We start from the raw sequence: 27319 nt of genomic DNA, 5'->3' as shown, positions 1-27319 counted from the left end.
TTTGAATGTCAATTGACAGCTGTCTTCGACTTCGGCTCGTTCGGCTCGGCTTCCCGGTGACGAAATCGTTCCCGTTCTTCACAGTCTCTCGTGATCGCCGGTAGTATCAAGTTGTGCTCGGACTTCGCTCTTATTCGCGTGTGTGCAGAAAAAGCTGACTGGGTGAAAAATCCTTAGCTCTCAACAACATGAACCGCCGAAACAATCCCCGTGGTACCCAGAACCGCAACCAACAGCAGGTGCAGCAGCAGTACGAACAGCAGTTCGTTTCCTCGAACGGAAACAACCAGGTATTTGAGGTTTTATTCCGCACGGAAGAATCCGTGCCTAATTTGTTCTCGCGTCAGCGCCAGACACCGGCCATTTTCTTTTTCATCCAGCCTCATCTTTTCCCCATCAGTGACTGAAATTGATTTTTCTCTGTAACAAGATTTTTGTTTCTTTTAACTCATCGACCATTACTTTTTTGGCAGGACGTCTGGAATTGAGCGAGTAAATATAGAAACATTCTTTTCCAAATATAGTTATGTTCATTGTCCGCAAGGCGCTTCTCCGGTCGGGCGCGGCTCGGCCTTCGCCCTCCAGGCGGAGGCATAGGGCTTCCTCCGGTCGGAGACCGTTCACCTCTGAATCGTTCTGGACCCACGAACGTAAAAACGACCCCGTCTTATGAAACTTTATCTTTTACAACTTTTAATGCTAAAATTAAATAAGCAAAACAGCGCGCGAGGAAGAGAGGAACGAAAATCTGTCGGTTCTAGAAAACCAGTTTGCAGCGCAAAGCCACAGCCATCTTTAGAAACCGGGATGGAGTGGATGGTGCTTCGGAAAAATCCGGTGAAAATCTTCAAGCGGCAACGGCGGCGGCGACAATGGTTCTCGCATACGACGCACTGCTCGCGTGCAGATTTTTCCCCGATCGAATTTTCCAAGATGGCGACGTCGACGAGTTTTCTTCCCGCATAGCTTTTCTGTCTGTTTTCTTCCCGTTCCCCTGTGCATCCCCGTTCCCCCCTAATCACCATCATAATCATCCCATCCTACCTGTCTGCCAGGGTCTGGATAGGTAACTACCCGGGCTGACGGCTATTGCCGGCGCGCTCCGGGTAACTTACCTACCTGGATCGATCGCGCGTCCTTCCAGTAAAAGCAGTCCAGAAATAAACAATCATTAGAAGTCAAGACGGCATGCCCGCGTCCGTTGTTTTGCAGCAAAATGTTATCGATTAGCTTTGTAAGTTTGCCAACCAGCTGGGAAGGGAAGCAAAATACTTTGTAGGGACGAGCTATGTAAAGTGTTTTTCTATGTTCCCTTCCATAAGGCCTACTCCCACGCGCAGGGCTGTTAGAAAAAAATTTAAACGTGCAGTTCCTAAACTGCGTTTCAGATCACACTATTTGAAAATTTGTTGCAAGTAAAGATGCAATCAAGGCTCATTTTGATACAAAATTACTATGTTTTGGGATGCAAAACTTAATTCACAATGATTAGAGTACGCTAAAATGTTGCTAATGTTTTTATTAGCAAGCTGTAGAAGTTCAGTTGGCCTTGCGAACAAAAGCGTAGGATGGCCAATCGTTGGGTTTGATTCTCGGTCTGGTCTAGGAAACATCTGGACTAGACCTGTGCGCCGCCGCGCCACGCCGCCGCCGCCGACACTTTTTGGCATACGCCGACGTCGGTTAAGGTGTCGGCGGCGCGCCGTACGCCGGTTGCCACCACGCCGCCGAATTTCGTATTTCACGCCGATAATTGGCCAACACAAAAAACCAAGGCTACCTATCAGGCATTAATTAAATAGCTATTATAACTTTAGCAGATTTGTTTACTATCTCTGTCACTTTTACCTGCATTGGCATGTTAAATCTAAGTCATCTAAGGTCATCTTCTTGGCTACAGACCTACAAATCAACAAGCGTAGCGATGAACTTCTGATCTCATATGTAACTTCATGTGGAATAACCTCATTCTGGTCGCATTGGGTGGTTCATAATCTTTTTCAAGGTTTGAATTTAACATATCTTAATTGGTCTAGTGTTTATATTCGTGGCTACAAGTCAACACTACCCGAGCAGCACAAGTCAGGCAATAATGGTTGCAGCAACTTGATTGTGACATAATCTGGTCAAATATGAGTTGCAGTAATCTATGTGAAACATGTGTGCTGCTAGGGTATGAATGTTGGATTTGGATTCCCAGTCTGGTAGATTTTTTCCAAACTTCCCTGGGCATGGAGTATCATTGTGATAGCTTCGTGATATACGATGCAAAAGCTACAGCACGATGGGGCATGTGACTCACCAAATTGAACATTTCCTTCACTCCTCCTTGTACTTGAATTGCCAGAAATGTTTTGATTTATATTGAAATTTCTTTGTTTTGCTGAAATAATTTCCGAAGGAAGGAAGTTCTGAAGAAATACAGAAAATTCTTAGTCTTAAGGACTTTCTGAATTTATCCCCGTATTTCAGAAGCATTTTCTGAAGGAATCTCTTGAGAAAATTAAAAAAAAAAAGACAGGATCACCGTCTTCGACCAGAGGTCGCACAGACTGAACACTTAACATCTAGCATGAGACAACGGACAAGGACATTTACACAACACCCAGTGGACCAGTGGAGAACTTTTCGCTTTACAAAAGGTTTTCTCCTTACCACCCGAATAAAAAATATTATAGAAAAACAATACAATTTATTGTAACATTACTATCAAAAACAATAAATTGACCTTAGATTATACTGTAGATGAAATAATAGAAATACATTAGAATGTATTGTTATGAACCATTCAATTAATTGTAAATGAAGTTTTCGCATTAGAACGTACGGGTTGTTAAGTATCGTGATTGTATAGTTACGATCTGAGATTTTTTCATACACTTTTTTTGTCAAACAATAGAGTGTATCGTAATTTTATTGTTGAAATATCCAAAGAAAACCGTTCGAGTTACATTAGATTTAATTGTATTTTTATAATAAAACAATACGATATCGAATTTTTTAATTATGACGGATTTAACGTTCAACAATGAAATTTAAGCCCCAAACGCAATACAACGGAACGGCGACGGAAACGGAAAATTTGACAGTTAGCCCATATATCAAATAGTCAAATTTGCCGTTTCCGTCGCCGTTCCGTTGTATTGCGTTTGGGGCTTTAGAGAAAAATAATGCATTTTTTACGCAATGGGGTGAATATTGTTTAGCATTTTGAATAAAGTTTTAATAAGTTATCAATAATTAAAACTTAAGTACTAAAATGATCCAAAAACAATTGCAAGTACTGTTACATTAGAGAACTATGTTGACGTATTATATCCACGGTGTTGATACAATATGTGCAACCATCAAAACACAATATATCCTATTGTATACCGTAGAGCATATGGTAATCCAATTGTTTACACTATTGAGCCTATGGTACTGTTTTATCCGGGTGTGGCGGGAATCGAACCCACACTCCACAGCACATGCGTTTAGACGATTGACGTCGGTAACCGCACTGCCACGAAGCCCACGAAGTGTAAATTTTGAAGGAGTTCTTGGAAGAATGAGCAAAGAAATTATTCAAGAAATTTGAAAATGTCGGTAATTTCTTTAGGAGTGCCTTTGGAAATGGCTCTAGCAATTCGAAATATCCTAAAATGCGTCTTAGAATTTTGAAAGGAAATGGCGGAGAAAGTTCCGAAGGAATAACTAGATGAATTACCAAGGCAGAGCAGAGACACATGCGCGAACCCCGTGGGTTTAGAGGTAATCTCCTTTCAAAAGTGTAATCCAACAGACTAATAAAATACTTTATTTTGATAAACAATTCCCATATAAATTTTGCTCGGTTTTCTTGAAATAATTTACGAAGGAAGTCCTGGAGGAAGTTCTGCAGGAACATATAAAGAAAATTCTTAGAGTTTTACTTTACTTATGGATCCTGTACACCTCTGGTGGTGTAAAGGGCCGACTTGAAAGATCTCCATCCTGAGCGTTGCCCGGCTATCGCTTTAACCTGTTGCCAGGTTAGATTTCGGTCGACTTCTTTTATTTCTTTATTGAGGCTTCTCCGCCATGAGCCTCTGGGTTTGCCTCTGCTGCGATGTCCCGCTGGGTTCCAGTCTAATGTTTGTTTACAGATTTCGTTTCCACCCCTACGTAGAGTATGGCCGACCCAGCCCCACTTCCGATCCCGAATTTCTGTTGCTATCGGCCTCTGGTGACAACGACGATGGAGCTCGTTGTTTGAGATCCAGTTGTGAGGCCACCAGGCCCGAATTATATACCGCAGGCATCTGTTAATGAACACGTGCAGCCGTTGAGTGTTCTCCACTGATACACACCATGTTTCGCTAGCATATATCAGCACAGATTTCACGTTAGAGTTGAAAATTCATATTTTGGTGCGTTCACTTATCTGCCTGTTATTCCAGATATTTCTTAAACTCGCAAAGGTAGCCCTTGCTTTCTTGATCCGTGCGCCTATGTCGATCTTGGTACCGCCGTCTGACGCTATTTGGCTACCAAGATATTGGAAGCCTTCAACATTCTCCACTGGTTGCCCGGCTACTGTGAAACTGGAAGGAGTTACCGTGTTTACATCCAACGATTTGGTTTTGTTGACGTTGATGACTAAACCTGCCGAAGAGGAGCGCTCGGCAAGGTTGTTGAGCTTACTCTGCATATCAGAGCGCCGTTGCGCGAGGAGTGCAACATCATCCACCAATTCGAAGTCATTTAGGTGCTCCATGGTTATAGGCTACCATAACCGCCCGCGGTTTGGATCACGGTCAATCGCATCTACCAGAATCTCGTCAATTACAATGAGGAACAGTGACGGTGATAGAATGCATCCTTGCCTCACACCAGCTATGACCCGGATAGGGTCGGACAAGACCCCATTGTGCAGCACTCTACACGAGAAGGCCTCGTACTGTGCCTCGATGAGGCCGATGATTTTCTCAGGAACTCCCTTGCGTCTCAGGGCGCCCCACATATTCTCGTGATTGAGACGGTCGAAAGCTTTTTCGTAGTCAATGAATACCAAGTAAAGGGACTCTTGGAATTCGTTAACCTGCTCCAGAATGATGCGGAGCTTGACAATATGGTCCACACAGGATCTTCCGGCACGGAATCCGGCTTGCTGCCGCCGGAGAGTCGCATCGATCTTCTCCTGAATCCGGGCTAGGATAATTTTGCACAGAACTTTGTGAACGGTACACAGCAACATAATGCCTCGCCAGTTATCGTATACAGTCAGGTCACCCTTTTTGGGCACCTTCACTAAGATACCTTGCATCCAGTCGACCGGGAAAGTTGCGGTGTCTCAGATATTACGAAATAAACGAAATTCATAGAGTCTCCTTTGTAATTTCTGGAGGATTTTCTGACGGAACCCCTGAAGAAAATTCCGGAGGAAATTATATCTGATATATGAAAATTCTTCCTAGAATTTTGGAAGGAAATGGCGGAGGAAATTCCGAAGAAATTACAAGATGAATTTCCGAGGAGATGGAATATTCTCATGGGATACATGGAAAAGTTCCAGTGAAATTGCTGAAATTTTGTAAGCATTTTTAAAAGTATGTAGCCTAATTTAGGAAACCCTGAAAAATCCCTGAAAAGCTGTTTTATTTTCAGAGTTATGGGCAAAATTGGACAAATTAGGAACATGGCCAAAACTGGTACAGTTACCTATGTATTTATGCAGTTATCCACCATCCTGGATTGAGTCTTGCTCTGCATACGGTTCCACCAAATAGTACAGTCAAGTTTAATCACCATTCGGCTTTCAATGCACTGCTATATGAAGAGCGAAATCGGAAGTGGCAGACCCGTAAGCAGAGCACTTACGCGAAGCCCGCGGGACACAGAGAGTCTCCTTTCAACAGTGTAATCCAACAGACTAGCAAATAGATACGCAATCCTTTTTGAGCTTTTGTTTCAAAAAGGATTTCTGAAGAAAGTCCTGATGGATTTGTCAGTATTAATCTTAGAAGAAATTTTGAAGGAATTTCCAGAAGAATTCTTCAAGAAATTTCCTATGGTCCTAACAAGTTCTGAAGCAATTCTCGAGGGAAATTTCAAAGAAAAACCTGGTTCCATTTGTGGAAGTTTTTTAAGGAAGAGTAATTCCCGATCGAATTTCTGACGGAATTTTTGAAGGTTTACTGGAATGAATTTCTTGATGACTTACCGAAATAATTCCTAAATATATTTCCTAGGGAATTATTTGAGGTATTTAAGAAAAAAATTCTTTGAAATTTTCAAAGGAACTTATGCAGTAAATTCCCAAGAAATTTTTGAGTAAATCCAAATATAGACCATTCCGATAATTATAAATACTTTTTGTTTATTGAATTTTTCAAAAAATTTCAAATAATTTACTGTTTTATGGCTATATTAACATTCCATTTAATTTCACATAGCATCGAGTTTTCCAGAATGTTCTAAATTCTATAAGTTCTATAATTTTTCTTTCGCAATGTTTCGAGGATTTTGCACAACGTGTTTTTCTTACTTCTTACTTAAAAATGTTCATCAATATTACTACTTAATCCATTCTATCTGGTTTTTATACTCATTTAACAAGCATTATAAATTTTAAAATTTAAATAATTGCTATCGGACGAGAATTAGAACAATTTCAAATTTATAGCGATTAGCCCTAAAAAACACTAAAACACACCGAGCTCTCGTTTTCACCAATGCAACAATTTTTTTAGTTTTTGGAGCAATGGGGTCTGTGTCATTAGTGTCCAGATGAAACTCCAAGATAAACCGTACGTGAAAATCGTCTGATTCTAAAGCGATATCCCTACTAATGATAATTATTCTTTGTTCGAAATATTTTTTGTGGTTTTTCAAAATTTTCAGGTCATTGAAATTATTTTCCAGCCAGATCTCGTCGTTAATGCGGAAAGACAGACATTATTATGCGTCTGTATTGAAAATAATATTCTACTTTCTTTTCTAAGTAATTTACCAAAAAACACGTTCCAAAAATAACCCATACTGTGCGAAAAAAAAAATTGATTAAGAATTAAAGCTTCATATTTTCCTAATTTTAAGCAAAAAATTTGGAACTTATACATCACGTGAAAGAGTAGGATGTAATTTATAGGAGGTATCGACATTTTTCTTGAATAACAAACGGTATTTCAATTGGTGACTTTTTCTTAGTGTAATTATAATTATCGGAACGTTTATATCCGCAATTTCGATATTTTGGGAGTTTTTCTTGGCATGTAGTCTTGATTCTAGAGTCAAAATTGAGTTTGTTTTACTGCTGTCCGGATTTTCTGAGAAATTCTTGGAGAAATATAGAAATTTTTGTTTATATTCTAATAGATACTTGTTTGGAAAATCCATTAAAAATTCCTTTGCAAGTTTCATTCAGAATTCCTTAGGATATTCCTTCAGAAATTCATTTTGAAATTCTGTTCGAAAATCTATTTCCGGTTTGTTTTTTTCTTCCGGTTTTTCAAGAAATGAGTCAGAGATCTCTCCAGGAATTTCTTTGAAAATCTTTTTGAAAAAGCCACCAGGAATTAATTTGGACATTCATCCAAAGATTCCTTCAGGAAACCCTATAGAACTTTCTTAGGAATTTTTCTCAGTGAACCGTACAAAATTCCTGCAGGAATAATTCCGGAACGAATTCTGATTTGGAGAAATTTTTAAAGGAATTTTCGAAAAAAAGGTATTTGAGTGTTAAACTTATTTTCAATCAAAAAATACTTAAACGATGGAATGAAAAATAAGGAATTTATAAACGAAATTTCCGAAGATTTCTCAAAAGAAATTCAGAAGATACTCCCGAAAGAATTCTTGAAGGAAATTTTCGAAGATCTACATTCTGCAGGAATTTCTGGAAGAGTTGCTAAAGGAATTTCCGGAGGAAATTCGGAAAGAAATCCTGGAGAAAGTTCCAGATAAATTCCAGAGAAACATTTCGAAAAAATACGAAAAATAACTTTTTGGAGTTACCGAATAAATTCTTAGAGGAATGACTGGAAGAATTTTTATTGGAAATTCCCGAAGAATTTAAAATAAATCCTAAATCAAATTCCGAAGGTAAAGGGATTTTCGAATGTATTCCTAAAACAGTGTCCGTAGGTATTCCTGTAGAAATTCTTGGAAGATTTTTCATGGGTATTTTCTAAACAATTCTTAAAGGAATTTTCAAAGAAATTCCTAAACAAGTTTTCGAACTCCCAATTCCAAAGGCTCCGTGAAAGAATTTCCGAAGCAATCCTTAAACTAATTTCTTAGGAAATTCCTGAAAGAACTTTTGGAGAAATTTCGAAACGAATTTCTGAAGAAATACCCAAATAAATTTTCAAGGGATTTCACGGAAGGAAGTTCTGAAGGAATGCATGAGGGAAATTCTAAATCAATTCTTAGAATTCCTTTTCTGAATTTTCTGAGGAATATCTTGATGAATTTCCAAAGGATTTTTTTGGATTAATAATCGAATTACTTTCCAATGAGATACCAGCTATAGCTATAAGGATGTTCACCCCATCAGTCTGTCTATAGCTAGCAATTGTACAAAACAATCTTAAATTCATAAAAACCATCATATGCTTGCAGCGTAATTTGAGAATGGGTCATCGCTCTCACCGGCAGCTTGTAGGTCGTAGAGCAAAATCGTTCAAAAAGGTCTCTTATATTTTAGTCTTCTAGGCCTCAGATACATTCACTCCATTATACAAGCACTATAAGTAGTAGTATGCTCAAAGTTCTTCACGCCGATTCACGCCGCCGCCGCCGCCGTCGAATATTGCTTACGGCGTGACGCCGCCGACGCCGCCGCCGCCGGAGTAAAAATGGCCTTACGCCGCCGCCGTTCTCAAATACTTCGGCGCACAGGTCTAATCTGGACAAGAAAAATGAATACAAATTAATTTTGAATTGTGTTTAATTCGGGGAATGAGTTGAACCTTAGAATTACGGCAATTATTTGTTAAAATGTTTCGTTTGGTAGCCTATGATTTGATAATGCATTGACACATTGAAAATTCTTAAATTTGTTATCCATTTTGGGAACTAGACTTGACAGGGCACTGGGCAGAGACAATGACACCATGCGGGTAGACGTGCGTATCGTTCAAAAGTCAACGCCGCTTGTATTGATCTACGGCATTCCTCTAAATACAGGTTGCCATATCCCCATTAAGTCATGTAAGACAAACGAAAGTTGGCAGAATTTGTCACTACCTCGGCAACAGCCCTGATTCTACAAAAGAAACGGTACGGTTGGGTCCCGATCGCTGCCAATGGAAATAGATTTGCTTTCTTTTTCTTCGCCAAACCCAAATTCTACTCTAGCTGATGCGAGAATGTTTAATCAATTTGTTTGTGGAGTAAATGGAGGTCACTGGGTGATGTTCTCCAAAGCATATCAACAGCAAGTTTTCATGTAGAGAAAGGGGGTGAAATGCATTCGTCTTAGTAGTTTGGAAGTAGTTTGCTGCTGTGGTTTTAATTGTCCACGAATTCTGAGAAATATCAATACTGAATTCTTATCGCCGGTTGTTTGGTACGAAATTTTACTGAACCCCCTCTTTCATCCATTTTTGATAGAATCCAGAAAAAAAATCAGCAAAAACAGGCCAATATACATAGAAATAGCCATCTTCGAGTTTTTGAGAGCAGGCAATTTCAAAGCATTAACATTTTGTAGAATCCTTCCTGCGAGGTTCTTTGTTTTTTTTTTTACCAAACTGAATTCAAATAGCGTTTGATATCAGCTCCCTCTGCCCGGTTCAATGGTCGATTTTGGCTGCGATGACGACCGCCGTTCGTAGCGTGACAAAATGAAAACAACAAAGCTGGCTGTTGATTACCAATACCGGGTTCCGGACATTGAAACGGCACCGGGCCAACAAGGTTGGGGTTGGGGCGTTTTCCGGATTCGACAGGTGAATGAAGGAATTTGTTTATTCTCATTGCCTTGATTTGTTGATTGTAGATCAACATTTTGTTGCTGAATTAAGAACGGGCAGACATTTGTGTAGAAACAATGTTTCGAACAGTTACATTATCATTCATTTAATATTCTTGATTATTATTTTAATGTACATTAGTGATTTTTTACGTTTTTATGATTTTTTTTGTGAATTTTATTAAATAATTTTAATTTACTTTTGACGAATACAAATTTTATTGATTTGACAACACAGATTCAAAACAAACTTTCAACACGACAAAATGTTGAATACCAAAAATGATATAAAATCATTCATTAGTTTGCATAAATGTCTACCATGTCTGCCTTTGCCTAAGCAAATTTAGAATCGGCTTTCTTTTATTCTAGTGAAATAATGTTACATGGCATTGTCCCGCTTATACGAAGATTTTAAAAATCGACTCGTTAAGCGTGTAGACTGTGGATCTATTTCACTGGCGGAACAATTAATTTTCTAAAACTTCAAACCATTAAAATACGATAAAAGCATAAGCAGCGCAACGCTTGTAAGTTTTAAAAGTCGGATTGGCGAGTCAAATCTCGAAAAATCCGGCCACACATTTACGCAGTCGTCGATAACATGTTGCTGTTGAACAACGCGAAATACTTCGAAAAAAAAAATCCCGATAGTATTATTATAACATAGTATAGAATTCGTGGCTTCTCGGCTAGTCTCCGGACTCGTGCACTCAGCTCACACTCCAATTCAACGCCCAAACCGACGACACCAGAGTCCGTGACACTAGGTGAAGCTCCCGAATTCTGCGACTCTCTGTCCACGTTCAAACAATACCAAACAAAAAACTCGTTTTTCGTTGGGGTACAGAAAGACCGCTCCCTTAGTCGGAGCTCACGAGAGCACACGCAATAGAAAATGGCCATAGCTATATAGAGTGGAGGAAAACGGAAGCCCTGCAGCTTCGCCGCCGGAAGACCACCTGTGGTGCGCTACGCAACCGTATGAGCTTCGACATGCCCCTCCTCCCCGTCGCAGCATTTGAGCCATCAAAGCGAGACAGGCTCAAACCAAGCCGGTAATGTAGAAGAGTATGTATCTGCTAGTCTCATTTACCAATAAAACACAACAAATCATAAGGTCTCTTTACTACACCACCATCAACGAACCCGGCACTAAATGCCGGACCAGCAACACATCGATTTATTGGCGTGCGCGCATTTTTCTCCAGATCAGAACTAGCGACAGGTGCGCCACCGGAACTTCTCTGAAAGCGACAACTCCCCCGTTCCAAATGCAATCAATCAAACGAGTATCAACCGAGAATCTCTCGTTGCAGTCAGTGTCAGTAGTTTTGCCGAGTCCGAGAGTGTATGCGCCGCCTGCCAAAAAATTGAGTGCGCCAGTAGTTGTTCCCCTCAAGAAATATCTGTACCACCCTCTCGCCGTATTTAAACCCCTTGGAGTTTGAAGCGTTGTCGTTAATTCACTGTGTACTGTTTTCTATAGCAAAACCAACAACAACAACAACAATTTGAGGAGCCTCCGCAGAACAACAACGATTCTACTATGCCGGTCGATGACACAGGAGATGAGTCCGAGGGCGGAATCGGAGCCAAGATGCGAAAGATTTTTGCCAACCGCAAGAATCTGAGCCCAGCCGATCGCAAACGTCTCGGTAAATATGTAACTCTTATTCTCTTAGTTCTTATTCGAGTTTACACCCTCTCTTTTCCACGACATTTTTCGAAGATGTCAATAGTTGCATTATTTTGAAACAACATTGATTATATAAGCATAAGCAGTCTAATGCGATCATTAAGATGTGCCAAATATTGTTTTTTGTTGCTGAAGCAATTTTATGAAGGAAGGTACACAACTGTTGGAAGGTACACAACTAGCTCTACAACAGAGAAAGGAAAGGAGAGGGTTTAGATGGTAGTTACTTCATAAATGATTACAAACACTGCGCAAATCTGAAAGCCGTTCAATGGTAAAGCTAAAAAAAATAATTTGAACAAGCTTACATAGTGATTTGATTGTCAATTATATGATTTTCTTAAAACGTATTTTTGCGCGACTTAAAATTAGATATTGAAAATTAAAAACAACCTATTTTCTTTTCCCAGAAAAAGAACGTAAAGCACGTCAGCTGCGCCGTTTGCGCAAGCTGTTGACCCCGAAGAATGCCGTGGTGGCTCTCCACGAGCTCCAGGGGCCCGGCATGAGCGAGTTCACCATCAACACCAACGGCCAGGAGACGACGGCCGAAATCGTGGTCAACAACGTGCGCTACGAGGCTACCGCTCCGAACAAGCATCTCGCCAAGGCCCGCGCTTCGGAGAAGGCCTTGCGGGATCTTGTCATCGCCCAGATGGCCAAGGCTCGCCAGAATGCCGAAACCAAGGCCACCACCCCAGTGCCTGAACAACAATGGCAACAATGGCTCGGCCGCTGGTAGCGATGATGTGGAAATGGCCGAACTTCCGGAAACCGACGAAGTGCCGATGCTGCACCTGGCTTCCTACGCCCTGTACAAGCTGTTCAACGAATGGCAAAACGAGGGATTCGAAATTCCGGCCATCAAGCCAGCCAAGGCCCCAGTCAAGCTCACCGAAGGAGGTGTTCACCCGCTAGCTCCAAAGGTCGCCAAAACCAAGGCCGATTTACCCTCTGATGCGGCTGCCCGTCATCCGACAGCCCTTCTCGCTCTGGTAAACCACCCACCGCTTTTATTCCCTACAATAGTTTTGATTCTAAGTATTTTCTACCCCTTGCAGATGCGCCCGCAAATCCCCTACGAAGACCTGGGCTCGAACAATACCAACGACCCAGCCAAGCGGGAGTTCTCCGTCGGAGTGACTGTCGACGGGCAACGATTCATCGGCAAGGCCCGGTCGAAGAAGTTGGCCCGCAAGGAGGCCGCTGTTGCCGCCTGCCGGCAACTATTTGACGTGCAGTTCGCTGAGGTCGCTACTGAGTAAGACTTTTATCTCTCCCGATTATTTTATTTTAAGATCATGATGATGTAAAGATTAGATTTTAAGTTTTCGCGGAATGTAGCGCGAAGTCAAGCATCTTTACTTTTACTCGAACGCCTGCCGTAATATTTTTGGCAGATCGTGACTGTACTAACGCAGAAAAAAAGTAGAACAAGGCTTCCGCGATCGTTGACGAAGGTGCGCGATCCGGGCCATAAATGAGTATTCCATTTTTTTTGTGAACCAACAGTGTGAATCAGCACTTCTTGACAGCAATTGATTGTAGAATATAGAGGTACTGCTACATTACCTATTCCGTCTTAAATAATAGATTAGGTATGAAATTCGATTGATCCGAAAGCCTTAGGAAAACAAATTAATTTTAACTGATCAATATGTTTGTTTAAACCATACCAACAATCGTTTCCAATAAGCTTGATAACCACTCTCATAGTCTTGTTGCATCTGGAGAACCATTTCCACTCGATTATCTAAGGTTTTGGCCATGGACGCAGTTCACCATAGTCGCAAACCCAATCCCCCAACGATGCTTCTTCCATCTATTCCAGTTTGGAGTCCGCAGAATAGTAATGTTGCGTTTCAGGCAGCTCGGCCGAGGGATCAACATCGGGAGCTAATCTCACTTCTAACTTTTCACTTCTAACTTCTCACTTCTTCACACTTCGCACTTTAAATCTCACACTTCATTTTTAACTTTTTACTTCTCACTTCTTTCTACTCATTTCTCACTTTTCATTTTTCACTTCTCACTACTACTTAACACTTCTAATTTCTCTCTTTTCTCCCCTCTACTCACTTCTTCGCATTTCTCACTTGTCATTTTACACTTTGAATTTTTATTTTTCACTTCTCACTTCTTTCTATTTATTTCTCACTTTTCATTTTTCACTAATCACTTCGCACTTCAAATTGTTTACATCTATCTTCTCACTTCCCACTACTCACTTCGCACTTCTTATATCTCACTTCTCCCTTCTCACTTATATCTTCTTATATCTCACTTCTACTTCTCATTTCTTGCTTATCACTTTTACTTCCAACTTCTTACTTTTCACTACTACTTCGCACTCAGAATTTCTCACTTCTTTTTTTTTGTTGGGGCGTAGAACCACTGCGTCCATTGAGTTGAACTTTTGTGGTTTCTCACTTCTAACTTCTCTGTTCTAGCTTCTCATTTTTTTCTTCACACTATTCATTTCTCACTTATCATACAAAAGTGACATTAGATCTTCCCGGAAACAACCCAAGAACTGGCAAAATCAATAGGAAGACATCTTCAGAGCGTAATTGTAGCAAATAATGGGCTCACGGATAATTATTTTGCCAATGTTGTGAAAAATATCATCCGGAATTGCAGAAAAACGAATTTTACTCAGGTAAACGGAAATCTGCAACCAGACACCTGAGGAGGTAACTCAGGTAGTGTAGGGATGGGTATGTCATGTAACTCTTACCCGACCCACTAAAACCAAAACCCTTTCGCCAGTCCGTACCCCCGGCCCGCAATTAAGCAATACATCAGGGGGGGGACTATCGAGAACGCTCACGCCTATGCTAACGCACTTGACGTTAATACACACAACATCGACTTCAAGGGTGGTAACCTCAGCACCCGTCGATCGCAAGCTATGATAGTAACCTAGGGGTCCGTATCATAATCTCACGTTGGAGACGAGCACCCCGACAACAACCACCGCGCAGGAACCGCAATGACCTCTATATCTACATCAGGGTTCGTAATGCTCACTCAATATCAGGAGCACATGATTTTCCCTCACGAAAGTTTTCGGGGAGAAATCACTTTTCGGGAAAGAAAAACAGCCTAGAGAGTGATAACAATTTTTCGCTCACTTCGATTGCCGCTAAACGTTGGTTTGCTCTTTTTCTTTCATATTCTTTTCGTGACATCATCAATGCCAATGGTAGTAGCTTATGTGGAGCAAATAACTTAACGCTTTCATACAGGTAGCGTGGTGGTGTGGCTAAAGTAAGCGCATCCCAACAGCTATTATTGTTACTATTCTGGGTTCGAATCCCGGCGCGGCCATACAATTTTGTAATTGTTCTGCGATAATTCTCGCGAAAAGTGAGTGAGAGGTAAAAGTAATGAAACGAAAAAGGATTTTCATCTAATAGGCAAGATTTTCGTTCATCTTCCAATGCTAATTCTAGAGAAAAGATTGATGGGTGAAAGATGATTCTCAACATAAACAACGAAACAAGATTTTCCCTTGGCCCGAAAAACGCTTGCTTCGGCCTCATTGAAACGAAAAGTCGAAACCCTGATCTACATACAGAGATCTCCGCAGCCCACCCGCGACATGTTGGTTGTCGGGGTGAGCAAAGTGTTCACTGCATAACAGGTGCCCTTACTCCATTCGTTGGTTTTGTTCAAGACGCCGCCACCGCTGCAGTTTCGACATAATCTGTTGAGATGCTGTGTTCACCGCATTCCATATAACTTCTTCCCGACACATCCTCTCGACGAGGTTGTCCGGGGTTGTATCCATACCACTAACAAGCAGCATGGCATTGCGTTCTACCTGGAATCGCGAGCATGTGAACATCACATGCTCTGCCGACTCTACCTCACCTACACATTCAGGACACTCCGCAGAATCTGCGAAGCCAAACCTGTGTAGGAATTTTTTAAAGCAACCATGTTCAGACAACACCTGTGTTAGGTGGAAGTTGACTTGACCATGTTTTCTATCGGCCCAGTTGGACACATCCGGAATTAGTCTGTGGGTCCAACGACCTTTGACTGCGGTGTCCCATGCTCTTTGCCATTTGAGCAACGAGGCTGCTCTCTTGACACGTCGCACTTGCGTCGTACATAATATTCCACAGAACCGGTCCGAGGATCGATCCCTGTGGAACACTCGCAGACACTACGATCGACTTTTGACCAGCATCCGTGTTGTATATCAGCACCCTGTTCTGAAAATAACTTTTCAGTATCCTGCACAGGTAATCCGGAACTCTCAATCGGCGCAGGGAGTCAGCAATAGCTGCCCAGCTAGCATTGTTAAACGCGTTTTTTACATCAAGTGTAATCAATGCGCAGTACCTAATACCTCGTCTGTTTAAACCTCTCGCTATCTTGGCCGTATCCATTACCGATCGAATTGCTTTGATGGTAGAACGGCCCTTACGGAAACCATACTGGTTGCTGGATAAGCCACCAGCACACTTTTTTTTACTTTATTGGAGAGATTTTTAAGTTTTTTGACAAAGTTCATCACTACCACCAGCACACTCTGTATAAGCCGACAATCTATTCAGGATGACCCTCTCTAGCAGCTTCCCAGCTGTGTCGAGTAGGCAAATTGGTCCAAATGCCTGGATGTTCGCCAGGCTTCGGTAATAGCACCAATTTCTGCCGTTTCCATCGATCTGGGAAGTTTCCTTCGTCCTTGCATCTCTGGAGGCAGCTCCTGAACATATCTGGATCAGCAAGAATGGCGTGTTTAAGGGCCAGGTTTGGAATACCATCCGGGTCTGGCGCCTTATTGAGCTTAAATTTTCTTGTGGCTACGATAAGCTCTTCGTTAGTCACTAGCGGTACCAAGTCAACTGACTCGTGCGGTGTAGCGGGCCAGTCCGATGGTTCATGTCTCGGAAACAATCCCTCTACTATACCGGCTAACATCTCTGGGGATCTCTCAGGAGGTGTGCTGTTGGTCCTAGACATCACTATCCTGTACGCATCTCCCCATGGGGTGTCATTCGCCATTCTGCACAGCTGTTCAAAGCAGGCTCGCTTGCTACATTTAAGGTCACTCCTGACGGAATCCAAGTTTCAAAGTGCACGCGTTTTCGGGGGCACACCACTCGATACGGAGGCGGCGCACAACTGTCATTTTTGTTGATTTAGCTTTGCTGCGTCGCAGCATGCGTGAAATAATAAAAATGACAGTTGTGCGTTGCTTCCGTATCGAGTGGTGTGACTCCGAAAACGCGAGCACTTTGACACTTGGATTCCGTCAGGAGTGACCTTAATCGCGTAGTTCAGAGCGCTGCTCGCTGTCTGGAATACTTGCTCAGCGTCTGTTCTAGCACGTCGCAACCTTCTTTTAACTCTAAGACAGGTACTACGACAATCTGCGATCGTGTTAGACCACCAGTACACTGGTTGTCGATTGCCAGGGAGCTGGGTCTTCCTTGGCATCGCTATATCGCAGGCACGTGTTAGTACCTCTGTCAATTCGTTACCGCTCAGTCCTGTAGTGTAGCGCAGCGCATCCTCCAACAGTTCCTGATTGAACTGTGAGGTGCGCCATCCGGGATCAGTTGCACCGCCTCGTCTTGTCGTAATTTTCCGGATATACTCGATCATAAAACGTAACTCCTGATGGTCGCTAGAAGTATGACCCTTGTGGACCATCCATCCTGGTTCTTTCGTCATATATGTGTCACAAGTATAATCTGTTCAATACAATTGGCGACGAAAGGATTTCAAACCTACTAGCAAAATGGACCACCCAGATTTTATTTTGGAGATCAATGGGAAATGTATCAAGAACGTTTGGAGCAACATTTTCTATCTGTGGATTTGGAAGATGAGCAAAGATCCGCTGTACTTCTTACCTCAGTTTCACTAGAAGTTTATCTAACGGTAAAGAACATTTGCGTCATTGTTTTATAGAGCAAGGCAAAAAACTGGAGAAAGCGTACAAGAATAGTACGTGCGCTCGAAGAAGCTATCTTTGAATTCCGATTTTAAAGAACATTTCGATCATGCACTGAAAAACATTTTTATTACGAGACTTCAACCCGGTCCGATTTTTGAACGGCTGTGTGAAGAAGAGGACAATGTTTCACTGGAGAATTTGCTCAAGATTGCTGTAAAAAGGGAAGCCACATTGAAAACCCGAACATTACTGGAAGTTAATAAGATTAGCAAGAAAAAGGCAAGCTATGGTTCAAAGCCAACGAAGAAAGCTAACCATGATTTTAGATGTTGTCAGTACCGAAGTAATGTATGCAAGATTTTTCAAAGATAATGGTTGTCGTGGTTTGCCCGAAGAAACAAAAAGCGTTCAAGAAGGATCAATCGGTCAATCATTTGGAAGTTAACTCTGTTAGCTGTTCTGAACCTTATTACATGGATATTGCAGTTAATGGGCGAATGACAAGATTTGAAATGGATACTGGATCACCAATTACGATTATCTCTGAGATGTTTTACCGCAGCAATTTTGGAGAATTTACGCTACATCCGTTCCGTGGGAAGTTGGTGTTTTATACAGGAGGTGAAGCTACACCGAATGGAGCTTTTGATGCTGTTTTATGTTATCAAGGTCGACAAGTCGTTGGTCAAATTGTGGTCATTGAAGGAGGGCGCAATCCGTTGATTGGACGTGATTTTATTGGAGAGTTGCGTCACTTGCGGTTCAACAAACTTGATACGAAGTCGAGTCACACTCAAGAAATTCAACTGAAAACTATTTTAAAATGAATATCAAGAATTATTTGATGGATCATTGGGTTGTTACAAGCATGCAAAGATCAACTTGATATTGAAGCCTGATGCAATACCGAAGTTTGTTAAACCTCGAAAAATACCGATTTCGTTCCAAGCTATAAGGTCGAAGAGGAACTGGACGCACAAGAGAAGACGAAGAGGTTTAATTACTAAGGCTGAGATCGCTGAGTGGGGAACCCTGTTAGTTCCTGTTTTAAAGAAAGACAAGTCAGTTGGGGGGTCCCGTAGCGTAGCTGGCTACACGTTCGCCTTATAAGCGAATGGTCATGGGTTCGATTCCCAGCCCCTCCACCAAACCCTCGTCAGTCGCCGGATGCGTATCCCATGCGGTAGCGTTTTGGGAGACGCGCCTATCGTCATGGCTGCCTGATGACGACTGACACTTGTTCTTCTCGGAGGCATTCCTCCAACATACCCGAATAAAATGGCAACCGAACAATGCAACGATCATTGGATACACGACATGGACAAACGGACACAATGGACTCACGATGAGATGGACTGGCAACGACAACAATAATGGCAATGGAAATCTAAAAATAGATTCTGTGTGGATTCTGCAAAGCAGAATACCACAGTAGATCTCGGCACAGTAGCGGTTAAGTAACACAGAGTGCCTAAATAAATAAATAAATAAAGGAATAAAAAAAAATAAAGACAAGTCAGTTCGTTTGTGTGCTGATTATCGAGTAAATCAACCCGTTTCTGGAGGACAAGCGATACCCTGTGCCTATTTTGGAAGATTTGTTTGACGCATTGTAAGGTGGAAAGCTATTTTCAAAACTGGATTTAAAATCGGCGTACAATCAGCTAGAGCTTGAAGAAGAATCGAGAAAAATGTTGGCATGGAGTACTCATAAAGGAATATATTATGTGAACCGTTTACCCTTTGGTACTAAACAAGCCTGTGCGATATTTCAAGAAGTTCTGTAAAAGCTATTGCAGGATTGTCCAGGGTGCATCAATTTCATAGATGGCGTTTTAGTAACTGGTGCAACAGTAAGCGAACATCTCAAGCATTTAGCGAAATAAGCTTTAAGATTCAGGATTTCGACTAAATCGTGATAAGTTTTTGCCTTTCGCGTATACTAAGTATCCAGTATGTTGGACGGGAAAGTAATCGCATATCCTGCCCCACCACGTTGAATTATGTGGTAAGTTACCTCAAAAATTACAAATCGTGTATTTCGCATTACTGTTGTACACATGCACCAAAACGATTGTAATTGCTAGTTTTATAGCCAAGTTGTAAATATGTACATTTTTATAGTGAAAGGAGAACACGAACACGAAAGTTGTGAAACATGTGATTCGAAAGAGCAGAAACAAACTAAACATCCTCTAGATATTCAAATAACAATCCTCCATCCAACAAGTTTTTATCGAATTTCGATAATTGTGTGATTTTTTTTATTTGTGATTTTTTTAAACATGTTGCAAATCTTGTTGTGGCACATTGAAGTTACACGTTCAAAATGATAGGTAAATGTTGGTCACGCAACCGAATGAAATTTAAGAATTGGTGATTAATGATGAATAAAAACAGATATACCTTAATGCTTAATTAATTTTAATTTTACTTTTTAAATTAATAAATTTTACTTTTACATGCTACTCATATACTAACAAGAATGGCGAGTGCAAAAGATGATCGTTAGCTTTTTAGTATTTTGTTAGTTAAATCAGATATTGTAGCCTACAATAGGTGCTCCCTGCATAAACGCGAGAAGTTGTTCTAAGATAATGTGACATTGTCCCAACGTGTTTGCTATAAACTTGTGGTAGATCAAAAGTTAGCAATCTTTTGGAAAATAATACCCAATGAATTTCTACTCCATCCAAACTCAATTTAGTATGACCGGGCTTAAACATCATCCGCTGGCCGGGATAACAGTTCTAAGAATATTCGTCATAATAAAAACAAGAAAGTAAAATCGTAGAATCTTCCTGAACCAGAGACAGTCAAAATTCATGTTTATGGGACATTAGAGTGGGGCGTCATGGTCATTTTTTCAAATCAATGGTTTTTCGAAGCCATTCTGGGTCCTGAACAACTGTGCAGAATTTGGGACCGATTGGTTGCTTCCTCGCTTTCCGCATCGCGTTTGAAGTTTGTATGGAAATTAGTATGGGAGAACGTATATTTTTGCATTTCTACTACTAGAGGTTTCAGTTCATCGTAAACCAAGTGGCACATTGCGTTAAAGTATAACCCAAAGGATGCCGAAAAATTTTGCTGAAGAAGGCACGTTACTGGAACGTCCACGAAAAACATTATAACGCTTCGAACATTGAGTGTTCAAACCATATGCAAAAAATCGTTTATTCTGCCACCACTGCCATACTACGTAGACCAATAATTTAACTGAGTTTTATTTCAGAATAACTGATCATATAGAGCTTAAGAGCTAATGGGAGCTATCCGGAATTATTTCATAAAGAAAAAAAATCCGACAAAAAGGAAGATGGGTTTTGCTCTTCGATAACCATAGGTTGTCCGGTAGTGCTGGCAGAAACGTTGATTTCTTGCATATGGTTTGAACAATCAATTTTCGAAACGTAATAACATTTTTTGTAGACCTTCCAGCTACGTACCTTCTTCGGCAAAGTTCTTCGGCATCTTCCAGACTATATGCAAAAGTATTGAGTCACGTGATTGATGATAAATTGAAGCCGCTAAGAGCAAAAATGTAAAAAAGTACGTTTTCCCATACTAATCTCCATGTAAATTTAAAACGCGATGCGGCATGTGAGGTTGCAATCAATCGAGCCCATATTTTGCACAGTTGATTGGGGTCCCAAGACGATTCAGAAAAACCTTGATCTCACTTGATCGGACGAAGTTTGCGTTTTTCCATACAACTGCGCCCCTCTCTAATGAGACATATTATACGGTAACTGTTACAATGGGACTCAAATGTGGTTACTTTCAAGGTGAGACAAATCGACTTGGTATTTTTTTTTCGAAATTTTTAGAACAAATTACACAGTTTTATTTAAAGGCATAACAATATAAACCAAAATATTGGTCATCAAAACTAAAAACCCAGATTAATCCACCTAGCGGTGATGATGGCTTTCTCGTTTTTATTCGAGTGAGTGATTTCTACGCACTTTTGGTATGAAAAAAAAAGTATTTTGGCCATAACTTCTGAGCCCATAGGATAAGTGCCAAAAAATTTGTGAGAAATTTTCTTATAAAAAAATGTGTTTTAACCATAGCTCCGAATCCCATAGTCCGATCCGCCCAATTTTCAATAGGAAACAATGGGACAGAATTCTGCGTCGAAAGCAACTTGTTGAGGGCAAGTCGGTTAAGGACAAGTGCCAAAAAATGAGTGAGAAATTTTCATGTAAAATGTACATTTTCATAAAACATGTATTTTGACCATAACTCCGACCATAACTTGTTGCGAGCAAATCGATTAAGGATAAGTACCTTAAAAATGAGTGAGATTTATTTGTCCACAGACATACACGCACACAACGGTTTAGCGGGTCGGGGATGTAGTCCTGCCTCCCTCGGCGATCCCTAAGGATGTCTGTCGACACAGCAGTTTACGGAGGAACAACTAGCCCACCTCAACAAGGGACTGGGGTATGCGATCACACAGGAATCAGACGTGGAACAGATCATCGTGCACATGGAGACAGCGTTTTCCCGAAACATCGAGCAACAGGATCAAAATACAGCGAGGAACATCGTGGCAGACGCCATCAAAGAAGGACGGCACGGGACAATGAACCATGACGAAAGGAGGATTCTAAAGGAGCTTAAGGAAAAACCAGTATACTACGTAAAAGCCGATAAGGGCAATACAGTAGTGGTAATGGATAAGGAGGACTACGACGAACAGATGACGACGAAAATCAACGGAGGACCTTATAGACATTTGAGAGTGGATCCGCTACCAGGATTAATACGACTCACGGACAAAACAATAAAGGAGTGTAAGGCGATCATCGGAGAAGCTCGAGTAAAGACAGTAAACCCGGTTCTACCTAGGATTAAAGGACTACCAAAAATCCATAATCCCGACAAGGAGATGCGAGAGATAGTTTCATCAGTTGGTTCCCCTACCCAAAACATAGCCAAATGGTTGGTAAAGGAGTTCCAAAGTATGCCGAAACCATTCCCCAGCAGGTCAGTCATCAACACCCAGGAGTTCGCCCAGAAGCTGTTGGAATCAGGACACATCGAAGAAGAGGACATAATGGTATCATTTGACGAAGCGGCATTGTTCCCTAGAGTTCCAGTGAAAGATGCTCTGAATCTTCTAGAGGATTGGCTGCTAACACAAAGGACGGAAACAACATGGCGAGGAAAGGTGAAGATGTACCTAAATCTGACAAGGCTATGCATGACGGAGAACTACTTCACATTTAATGGCAACTACTACAAACAGACGAAAGGAGCACCGATGGGAAATCCGCTATCACCGTTTTTGTGCGAACTGTTGATGGCGAATCTGGAGAACAACCTACAAGAACAAGGAATACTACCCCAGAAGTGGTGGAGATACGTCGACGACATTTTCAGCACCATCAACCGAAAGGATCTACCCAGGATTTTGGAAGCAATAAACAACGTGCATCAGGACATCAAATTTACCTTCGAAGAGGAAAAAGAAGGTAAACTACCTTTCTTGGATCTACTAGTCATCAGGGAAGCAAATACAACATTGAGCCTCGAAATCTACAGAAAGCCAACGAACACCATGAGAGTCATCCCATATACATCGAACCATTCGTACCAACATAAAATGGCAGCATTTCATCACATGATCCACAGGATGCAGACGATACCCCTGAGCGAAGAAGGAAAAACGAAGGAACTACAATACATCTTGGAAACAGCGAAGATCAACGGATACCAAGAGAGGACTATACGAGCGATCATCAACAAGAAGGAAAGGACCCTACGACGAAATGGACATACAACGCTGACACCGATCGAGGAGCCGCTGAAAAGAGTTTCGGTCCCATATGATAAACACATCACCAACCAGCTACGCCCTCGACTAAGGAAATTCGGCATCGATCTAGTATTCTCCAGTAGAAAAAACCAACTCAAGTCTCTATTGGGTTCAACGAAGGATAAAGTAGAAATGTTGAATAAGGCAGGCGTTTATAAAATAAGTTGTTCCCAATGTGAAAAAATCTATGTAGGCCAAACAAAAAGATCATTAGATATAAGGTTCAAGAAACATATGGCGGAAGTGAGTAAGGCGAAAAGAGAAAACGATAAGGGATTACATTGCGAATTTAGATCTAAGGTAGCAGAGCATGTGTATAAGGAAAATCACCCAATTACGGCATCAAATATTAAAATATTAAGAAATGTCTCTTCCCCATGGAAACTCGATTTAGCTGAGAGTTTGGAAATCCACCGACAGGTACAAACAGCGCTGTTGAATGAGCATCAGGGAAATGGCAGCTCTTGGCTCTTCAAGTTTCTACCTAAGCAATAAAGTAATTTATTGTATAGGTAAATAAAGTAGGCAAATAAGATTAGATTAGGTACCTAGCGTAGTATAAATAGTGTAAGTTGCGATTGTTTTCTTCAAGTCGAATCAAGTACGAGACACTGGAGACGACCACACAGTTGTGGTCGAAATACGTATCTGCAAAGATAACGAAAATTAATTTGGTGGAATTAAATGGCGAGTACTTAATTCATAAAACTTTGTTTACACGGATTTTCAAATTTTGAACTGAAAACTTTTTTTGCACGGAACGCAAAAAAATTAGGTGTGCATCCTTATCCTACCCCATGGCGTTCAAGTGGTCTGCAAGGACTCTTCTGCCATTACCCTCTCTATTATCGGCCTTGGATTGACTTGTGCTCTCACCAAACGCTGCAAAATGAAAATGAAAATAATGTAATGTGACCAGTAAGCGTCCTGCGAAACGCGGGACGCCTATCTGTATTACGTCACTGGCTTGAAAATTTACATAAAAAAAATGCATTCCGCATAAATTTTGGGCCAAAAAATATTTTAAAATATTTGTGAGACCGTAAAAAATAATATAACTTTGTAAAATGAATTTGAAAAATGCAGCGTCCCGCGAAACGCGGGACGTTTGGTCACATTAAAATAATGTAATGCTTGGTGTTACTTGACGAACTTTTGATTTGAGCCCCGGAGACCAATCGACTCAGCTCGACGAACTGAAAACAACAGACCCCCCTTCCCCCATAAGTACTTACGTAATATGTGTACGACCCCAAAGTATGCTTGCTGAGAAGGTATTCAGTATCATTCTTAGGGTGCTCATCTTGCCCCGTCCTACCCTAAGTTTCTCAAATCCCATTTAAAACAATTAACCAATTATTCTGGCCACAAATGGTTGTGTGGCCTCCTATGTTTTATTTACTCTATTTGAAGCGACATCCTGTTGAAGAAACCACAATCTGGACAACAAGTTGGAGGCGGACATCCCGAAAAGCTTTTTGAGTATAACCTTAGTTATGATATGCAATGACATATGGTCGGGGTTCAGCCAAACCGCATCAAGCGGCTTTTTGGCTGACTTGTGATATTATGTTCGCAAAAGAAAAACGGAAAGTAATTTATGTCAATTCATGCGTACATTTGTTGTAGGATATCCTCAATTATGGCGTTGAACCATGTCCGATGCGATTTGTGATTAAGCGAATCTTTTACACGAAAACTTTGTCAAAAAAATTGTAAATTTTTTATTGGCGCTTGGTGTGATTTGGCTGAACCCCGACCATATGCACTTAACTCTTTCTAAAACTATCCAATCCTATATTTATATTTATTTCTTATGAAATATAATGCCATTTGATACCCAACAATAAATTAGAAAGAGTTAGTGCAACAATCACTGATGTGATTTCCCATAAAAAAAGATGCTATCACTCCTAGCCTAGGTGAAATATTCTGGGTTTCGTTCGGATGCATTGAGTTATTCTCTCTCCCATATGTCGGAAATACGAAAACGTTTTTTTTTTGCCATAATAATACTCAATGGTATTGGATTTTATAATTCCAAAAATGATTTCATCTGGATTTCAGTCTGATTAATTTGTATCACACATTCATGGTAGATAATTGTCAAAAGAAAACAATATAACAAACACACACTATTCATTCAACTGCTTGATAAGTCTACTTAAAGCTACACAATATTATATTTTCACTATTTATCATAATCTAGTTTAGTTTTAGATATGGACCTTCGGCTCGCACACATTTAATTTGGGTTCGGATGTGTCCTGAGTCGCCTCATTAGACACTGAATGCGGACGTGATTGCTCGCCCGCCGAAGAATTGTCAGCCACACTGTTGCTGGGCGTGTCCTGCTTCTGATGCCTACGTGACATTATGTTGGGATGGAAGTTCTTATAGTAGCATACCATAGACAAGATTCCGATCATGAAAAGCACAATCGGAGCTGCACTCAGCAGTGGCAAATAATAGGACTCTTTGATAGTGGCGTTTCGCACATAACAGAGGTAGATTATAACACAGACGAGATTTTCCGTCCCGCACAAGCTATAGTAGATGAGGTACCTATAGAATGTCCGTCCCACTCTCGGCAGGATGTATGTAAAAATGAACACTACTCCCAAAACCAGAGAAAACACAAAACTGTGCAGCATAGTCGAACTGCAGAAAGGCGAACGGTCAAAGAAGAATATCCACAAGGTCATGGTAAAAGAATGTAAGAAACACGCGATCAGCGTGTACTGTGGGTAGATACTGGCCACGATTGCGATCGCCAGGATTCTCGACATGGTAACGCAGAAATGCCACAGAATTTGCGAAATGGTACCCAACCAGGAGATGTGCCGCTTATCAGGCTGGGAAAATCGTATGCACCGATAGTAAGAAGCCATGCACCACGCGATGCCAGTAATGGCTCCGAATATTGCGAGCAATTGTGGCCATGTTATACGATCCTCACCGGATAGGACGATCGTCAGCTGGAGAATTTTCTGCGGAGCGGCTTCCAGCAAACATTCGAATATTCGCACCAACGCGACGTCACTGTCCTCCTGGATCATAAACTCGTAACATTTCTTCTGCGCGTCGCGGTCGTTTCGGGCCTCAGCAATCTTGCTTTGGATGGCGTACGCCAAAGATTGGCAGTAACGAAAGAACAACGGAATGATAATGGTGAAAAACAGTATCTCACAGCATCTTTTGCGAACCTTTTTGTGCTCTTTCATGTCTTCCAGGTACCTGCGATAGAAAGATGTATTACATCAAGGGGAACATCAAGAAGCTGCAAATGGTGCTTACATGTATACCATCAACGCGCTGGTCACAATACCGGGAATGATAATGCAACAGGTGGTCCATATGAAATAATCCACTTTTCCTTTCCGATAGTAGTCGTATGCAAGGTTGATGTTCAACAAGATGCTCACTATCCTACTGATGATGGAAACCACGGTCCACACGATATCCGAGTTGGTCACGGTGAAATTGCCTTCGTCGGTGCGAGTTAGGAAATCGAGCGGCTGTTTGGCCAGCACACTCAAACGAGAACCATCCGTTTCGGTGGCCGTGGTTGATCGAGGTGTGCCATTTCCATTGCTGTAGGAATCGGATTTATCCTGCATTTTGGTGTCTAGATGGTGATGATGTATCGTTAACTAAAAGGACGGAATTTGTCTCCTATATCAGATCTTGGTTCACTGTCATGCTCACTCTTACGGACCACTAATTTACTAATATCTTTGATATTCTGAGGAAAACGAAAGTGCGTCAAAAGATCGCATCATCACTCCCAGATTCCTTCAGGCGCACAGCAGAGATGACAATAATATTTGTATTTTTGTTGTATACTCTCTGACATCGCCTTGAAGTGCAATGCACGTTCACACACCGCCATCTGTACACGGAATCATTTCAGTATTGTACAGTATTGGTCACAAA

General features: G+C 41.2%; 1 protein-coding gene and 1 pseudogene across 1 annotated transcript; one reads left to right on the top strand and one right to left on the bottom strand.

Annotated features, from left to right (window-relative positions):
* Positions 1–72: 72 nt before the first annotated feature.
* Positions 73–13207, top strand: LOC134202978 (double-stranded RNA-specific editase B2-like; annotated as a pseudogene).
* Positions 13208–24977: 11770 nt separating this feature from the next.
* On the bottom strand, positions 24978–27085 carry LOC134202973 (XK-related protein 6-like). The gene is made up of 3 exons (XM_062677973.1): positions 27080–27085; positions 26681–27036; positions 24978–26620 (listed from the first exon to the last, which is right to left on the bottom strand). Exons 1-3 carry the CDS (start codon positions 27083–27085, stop codon positions 25600–25602), a joined length of 1383 nt encoding a protein of 460 aa, XP_062533957.1. The 3' UTR covers positions 24978–25599.
* Positions 27086–27319: the final 234 nt, after the last annotated feature.

This window comes from Armigeres subalbatus, unplaced genomic scaffold (genome assembly GCF_024139115.2).
Source record: "Armigeres subalbatus isolate Guangzhou_Male unplaced genomic scaffold, GZ_Asu_2 Contig1547, whole genome shotgun sequence".
Taxonomy (NCBI): domain Eukaryota; kingdom Metazoa; phylum Arthropoda; class Insecta; order Diptera; family Culicidae; genus Armigeres; species Armigeres subalbatus.
This window is presented reverse-complemented; position numbering and strand designations above follow the sequence as displayed.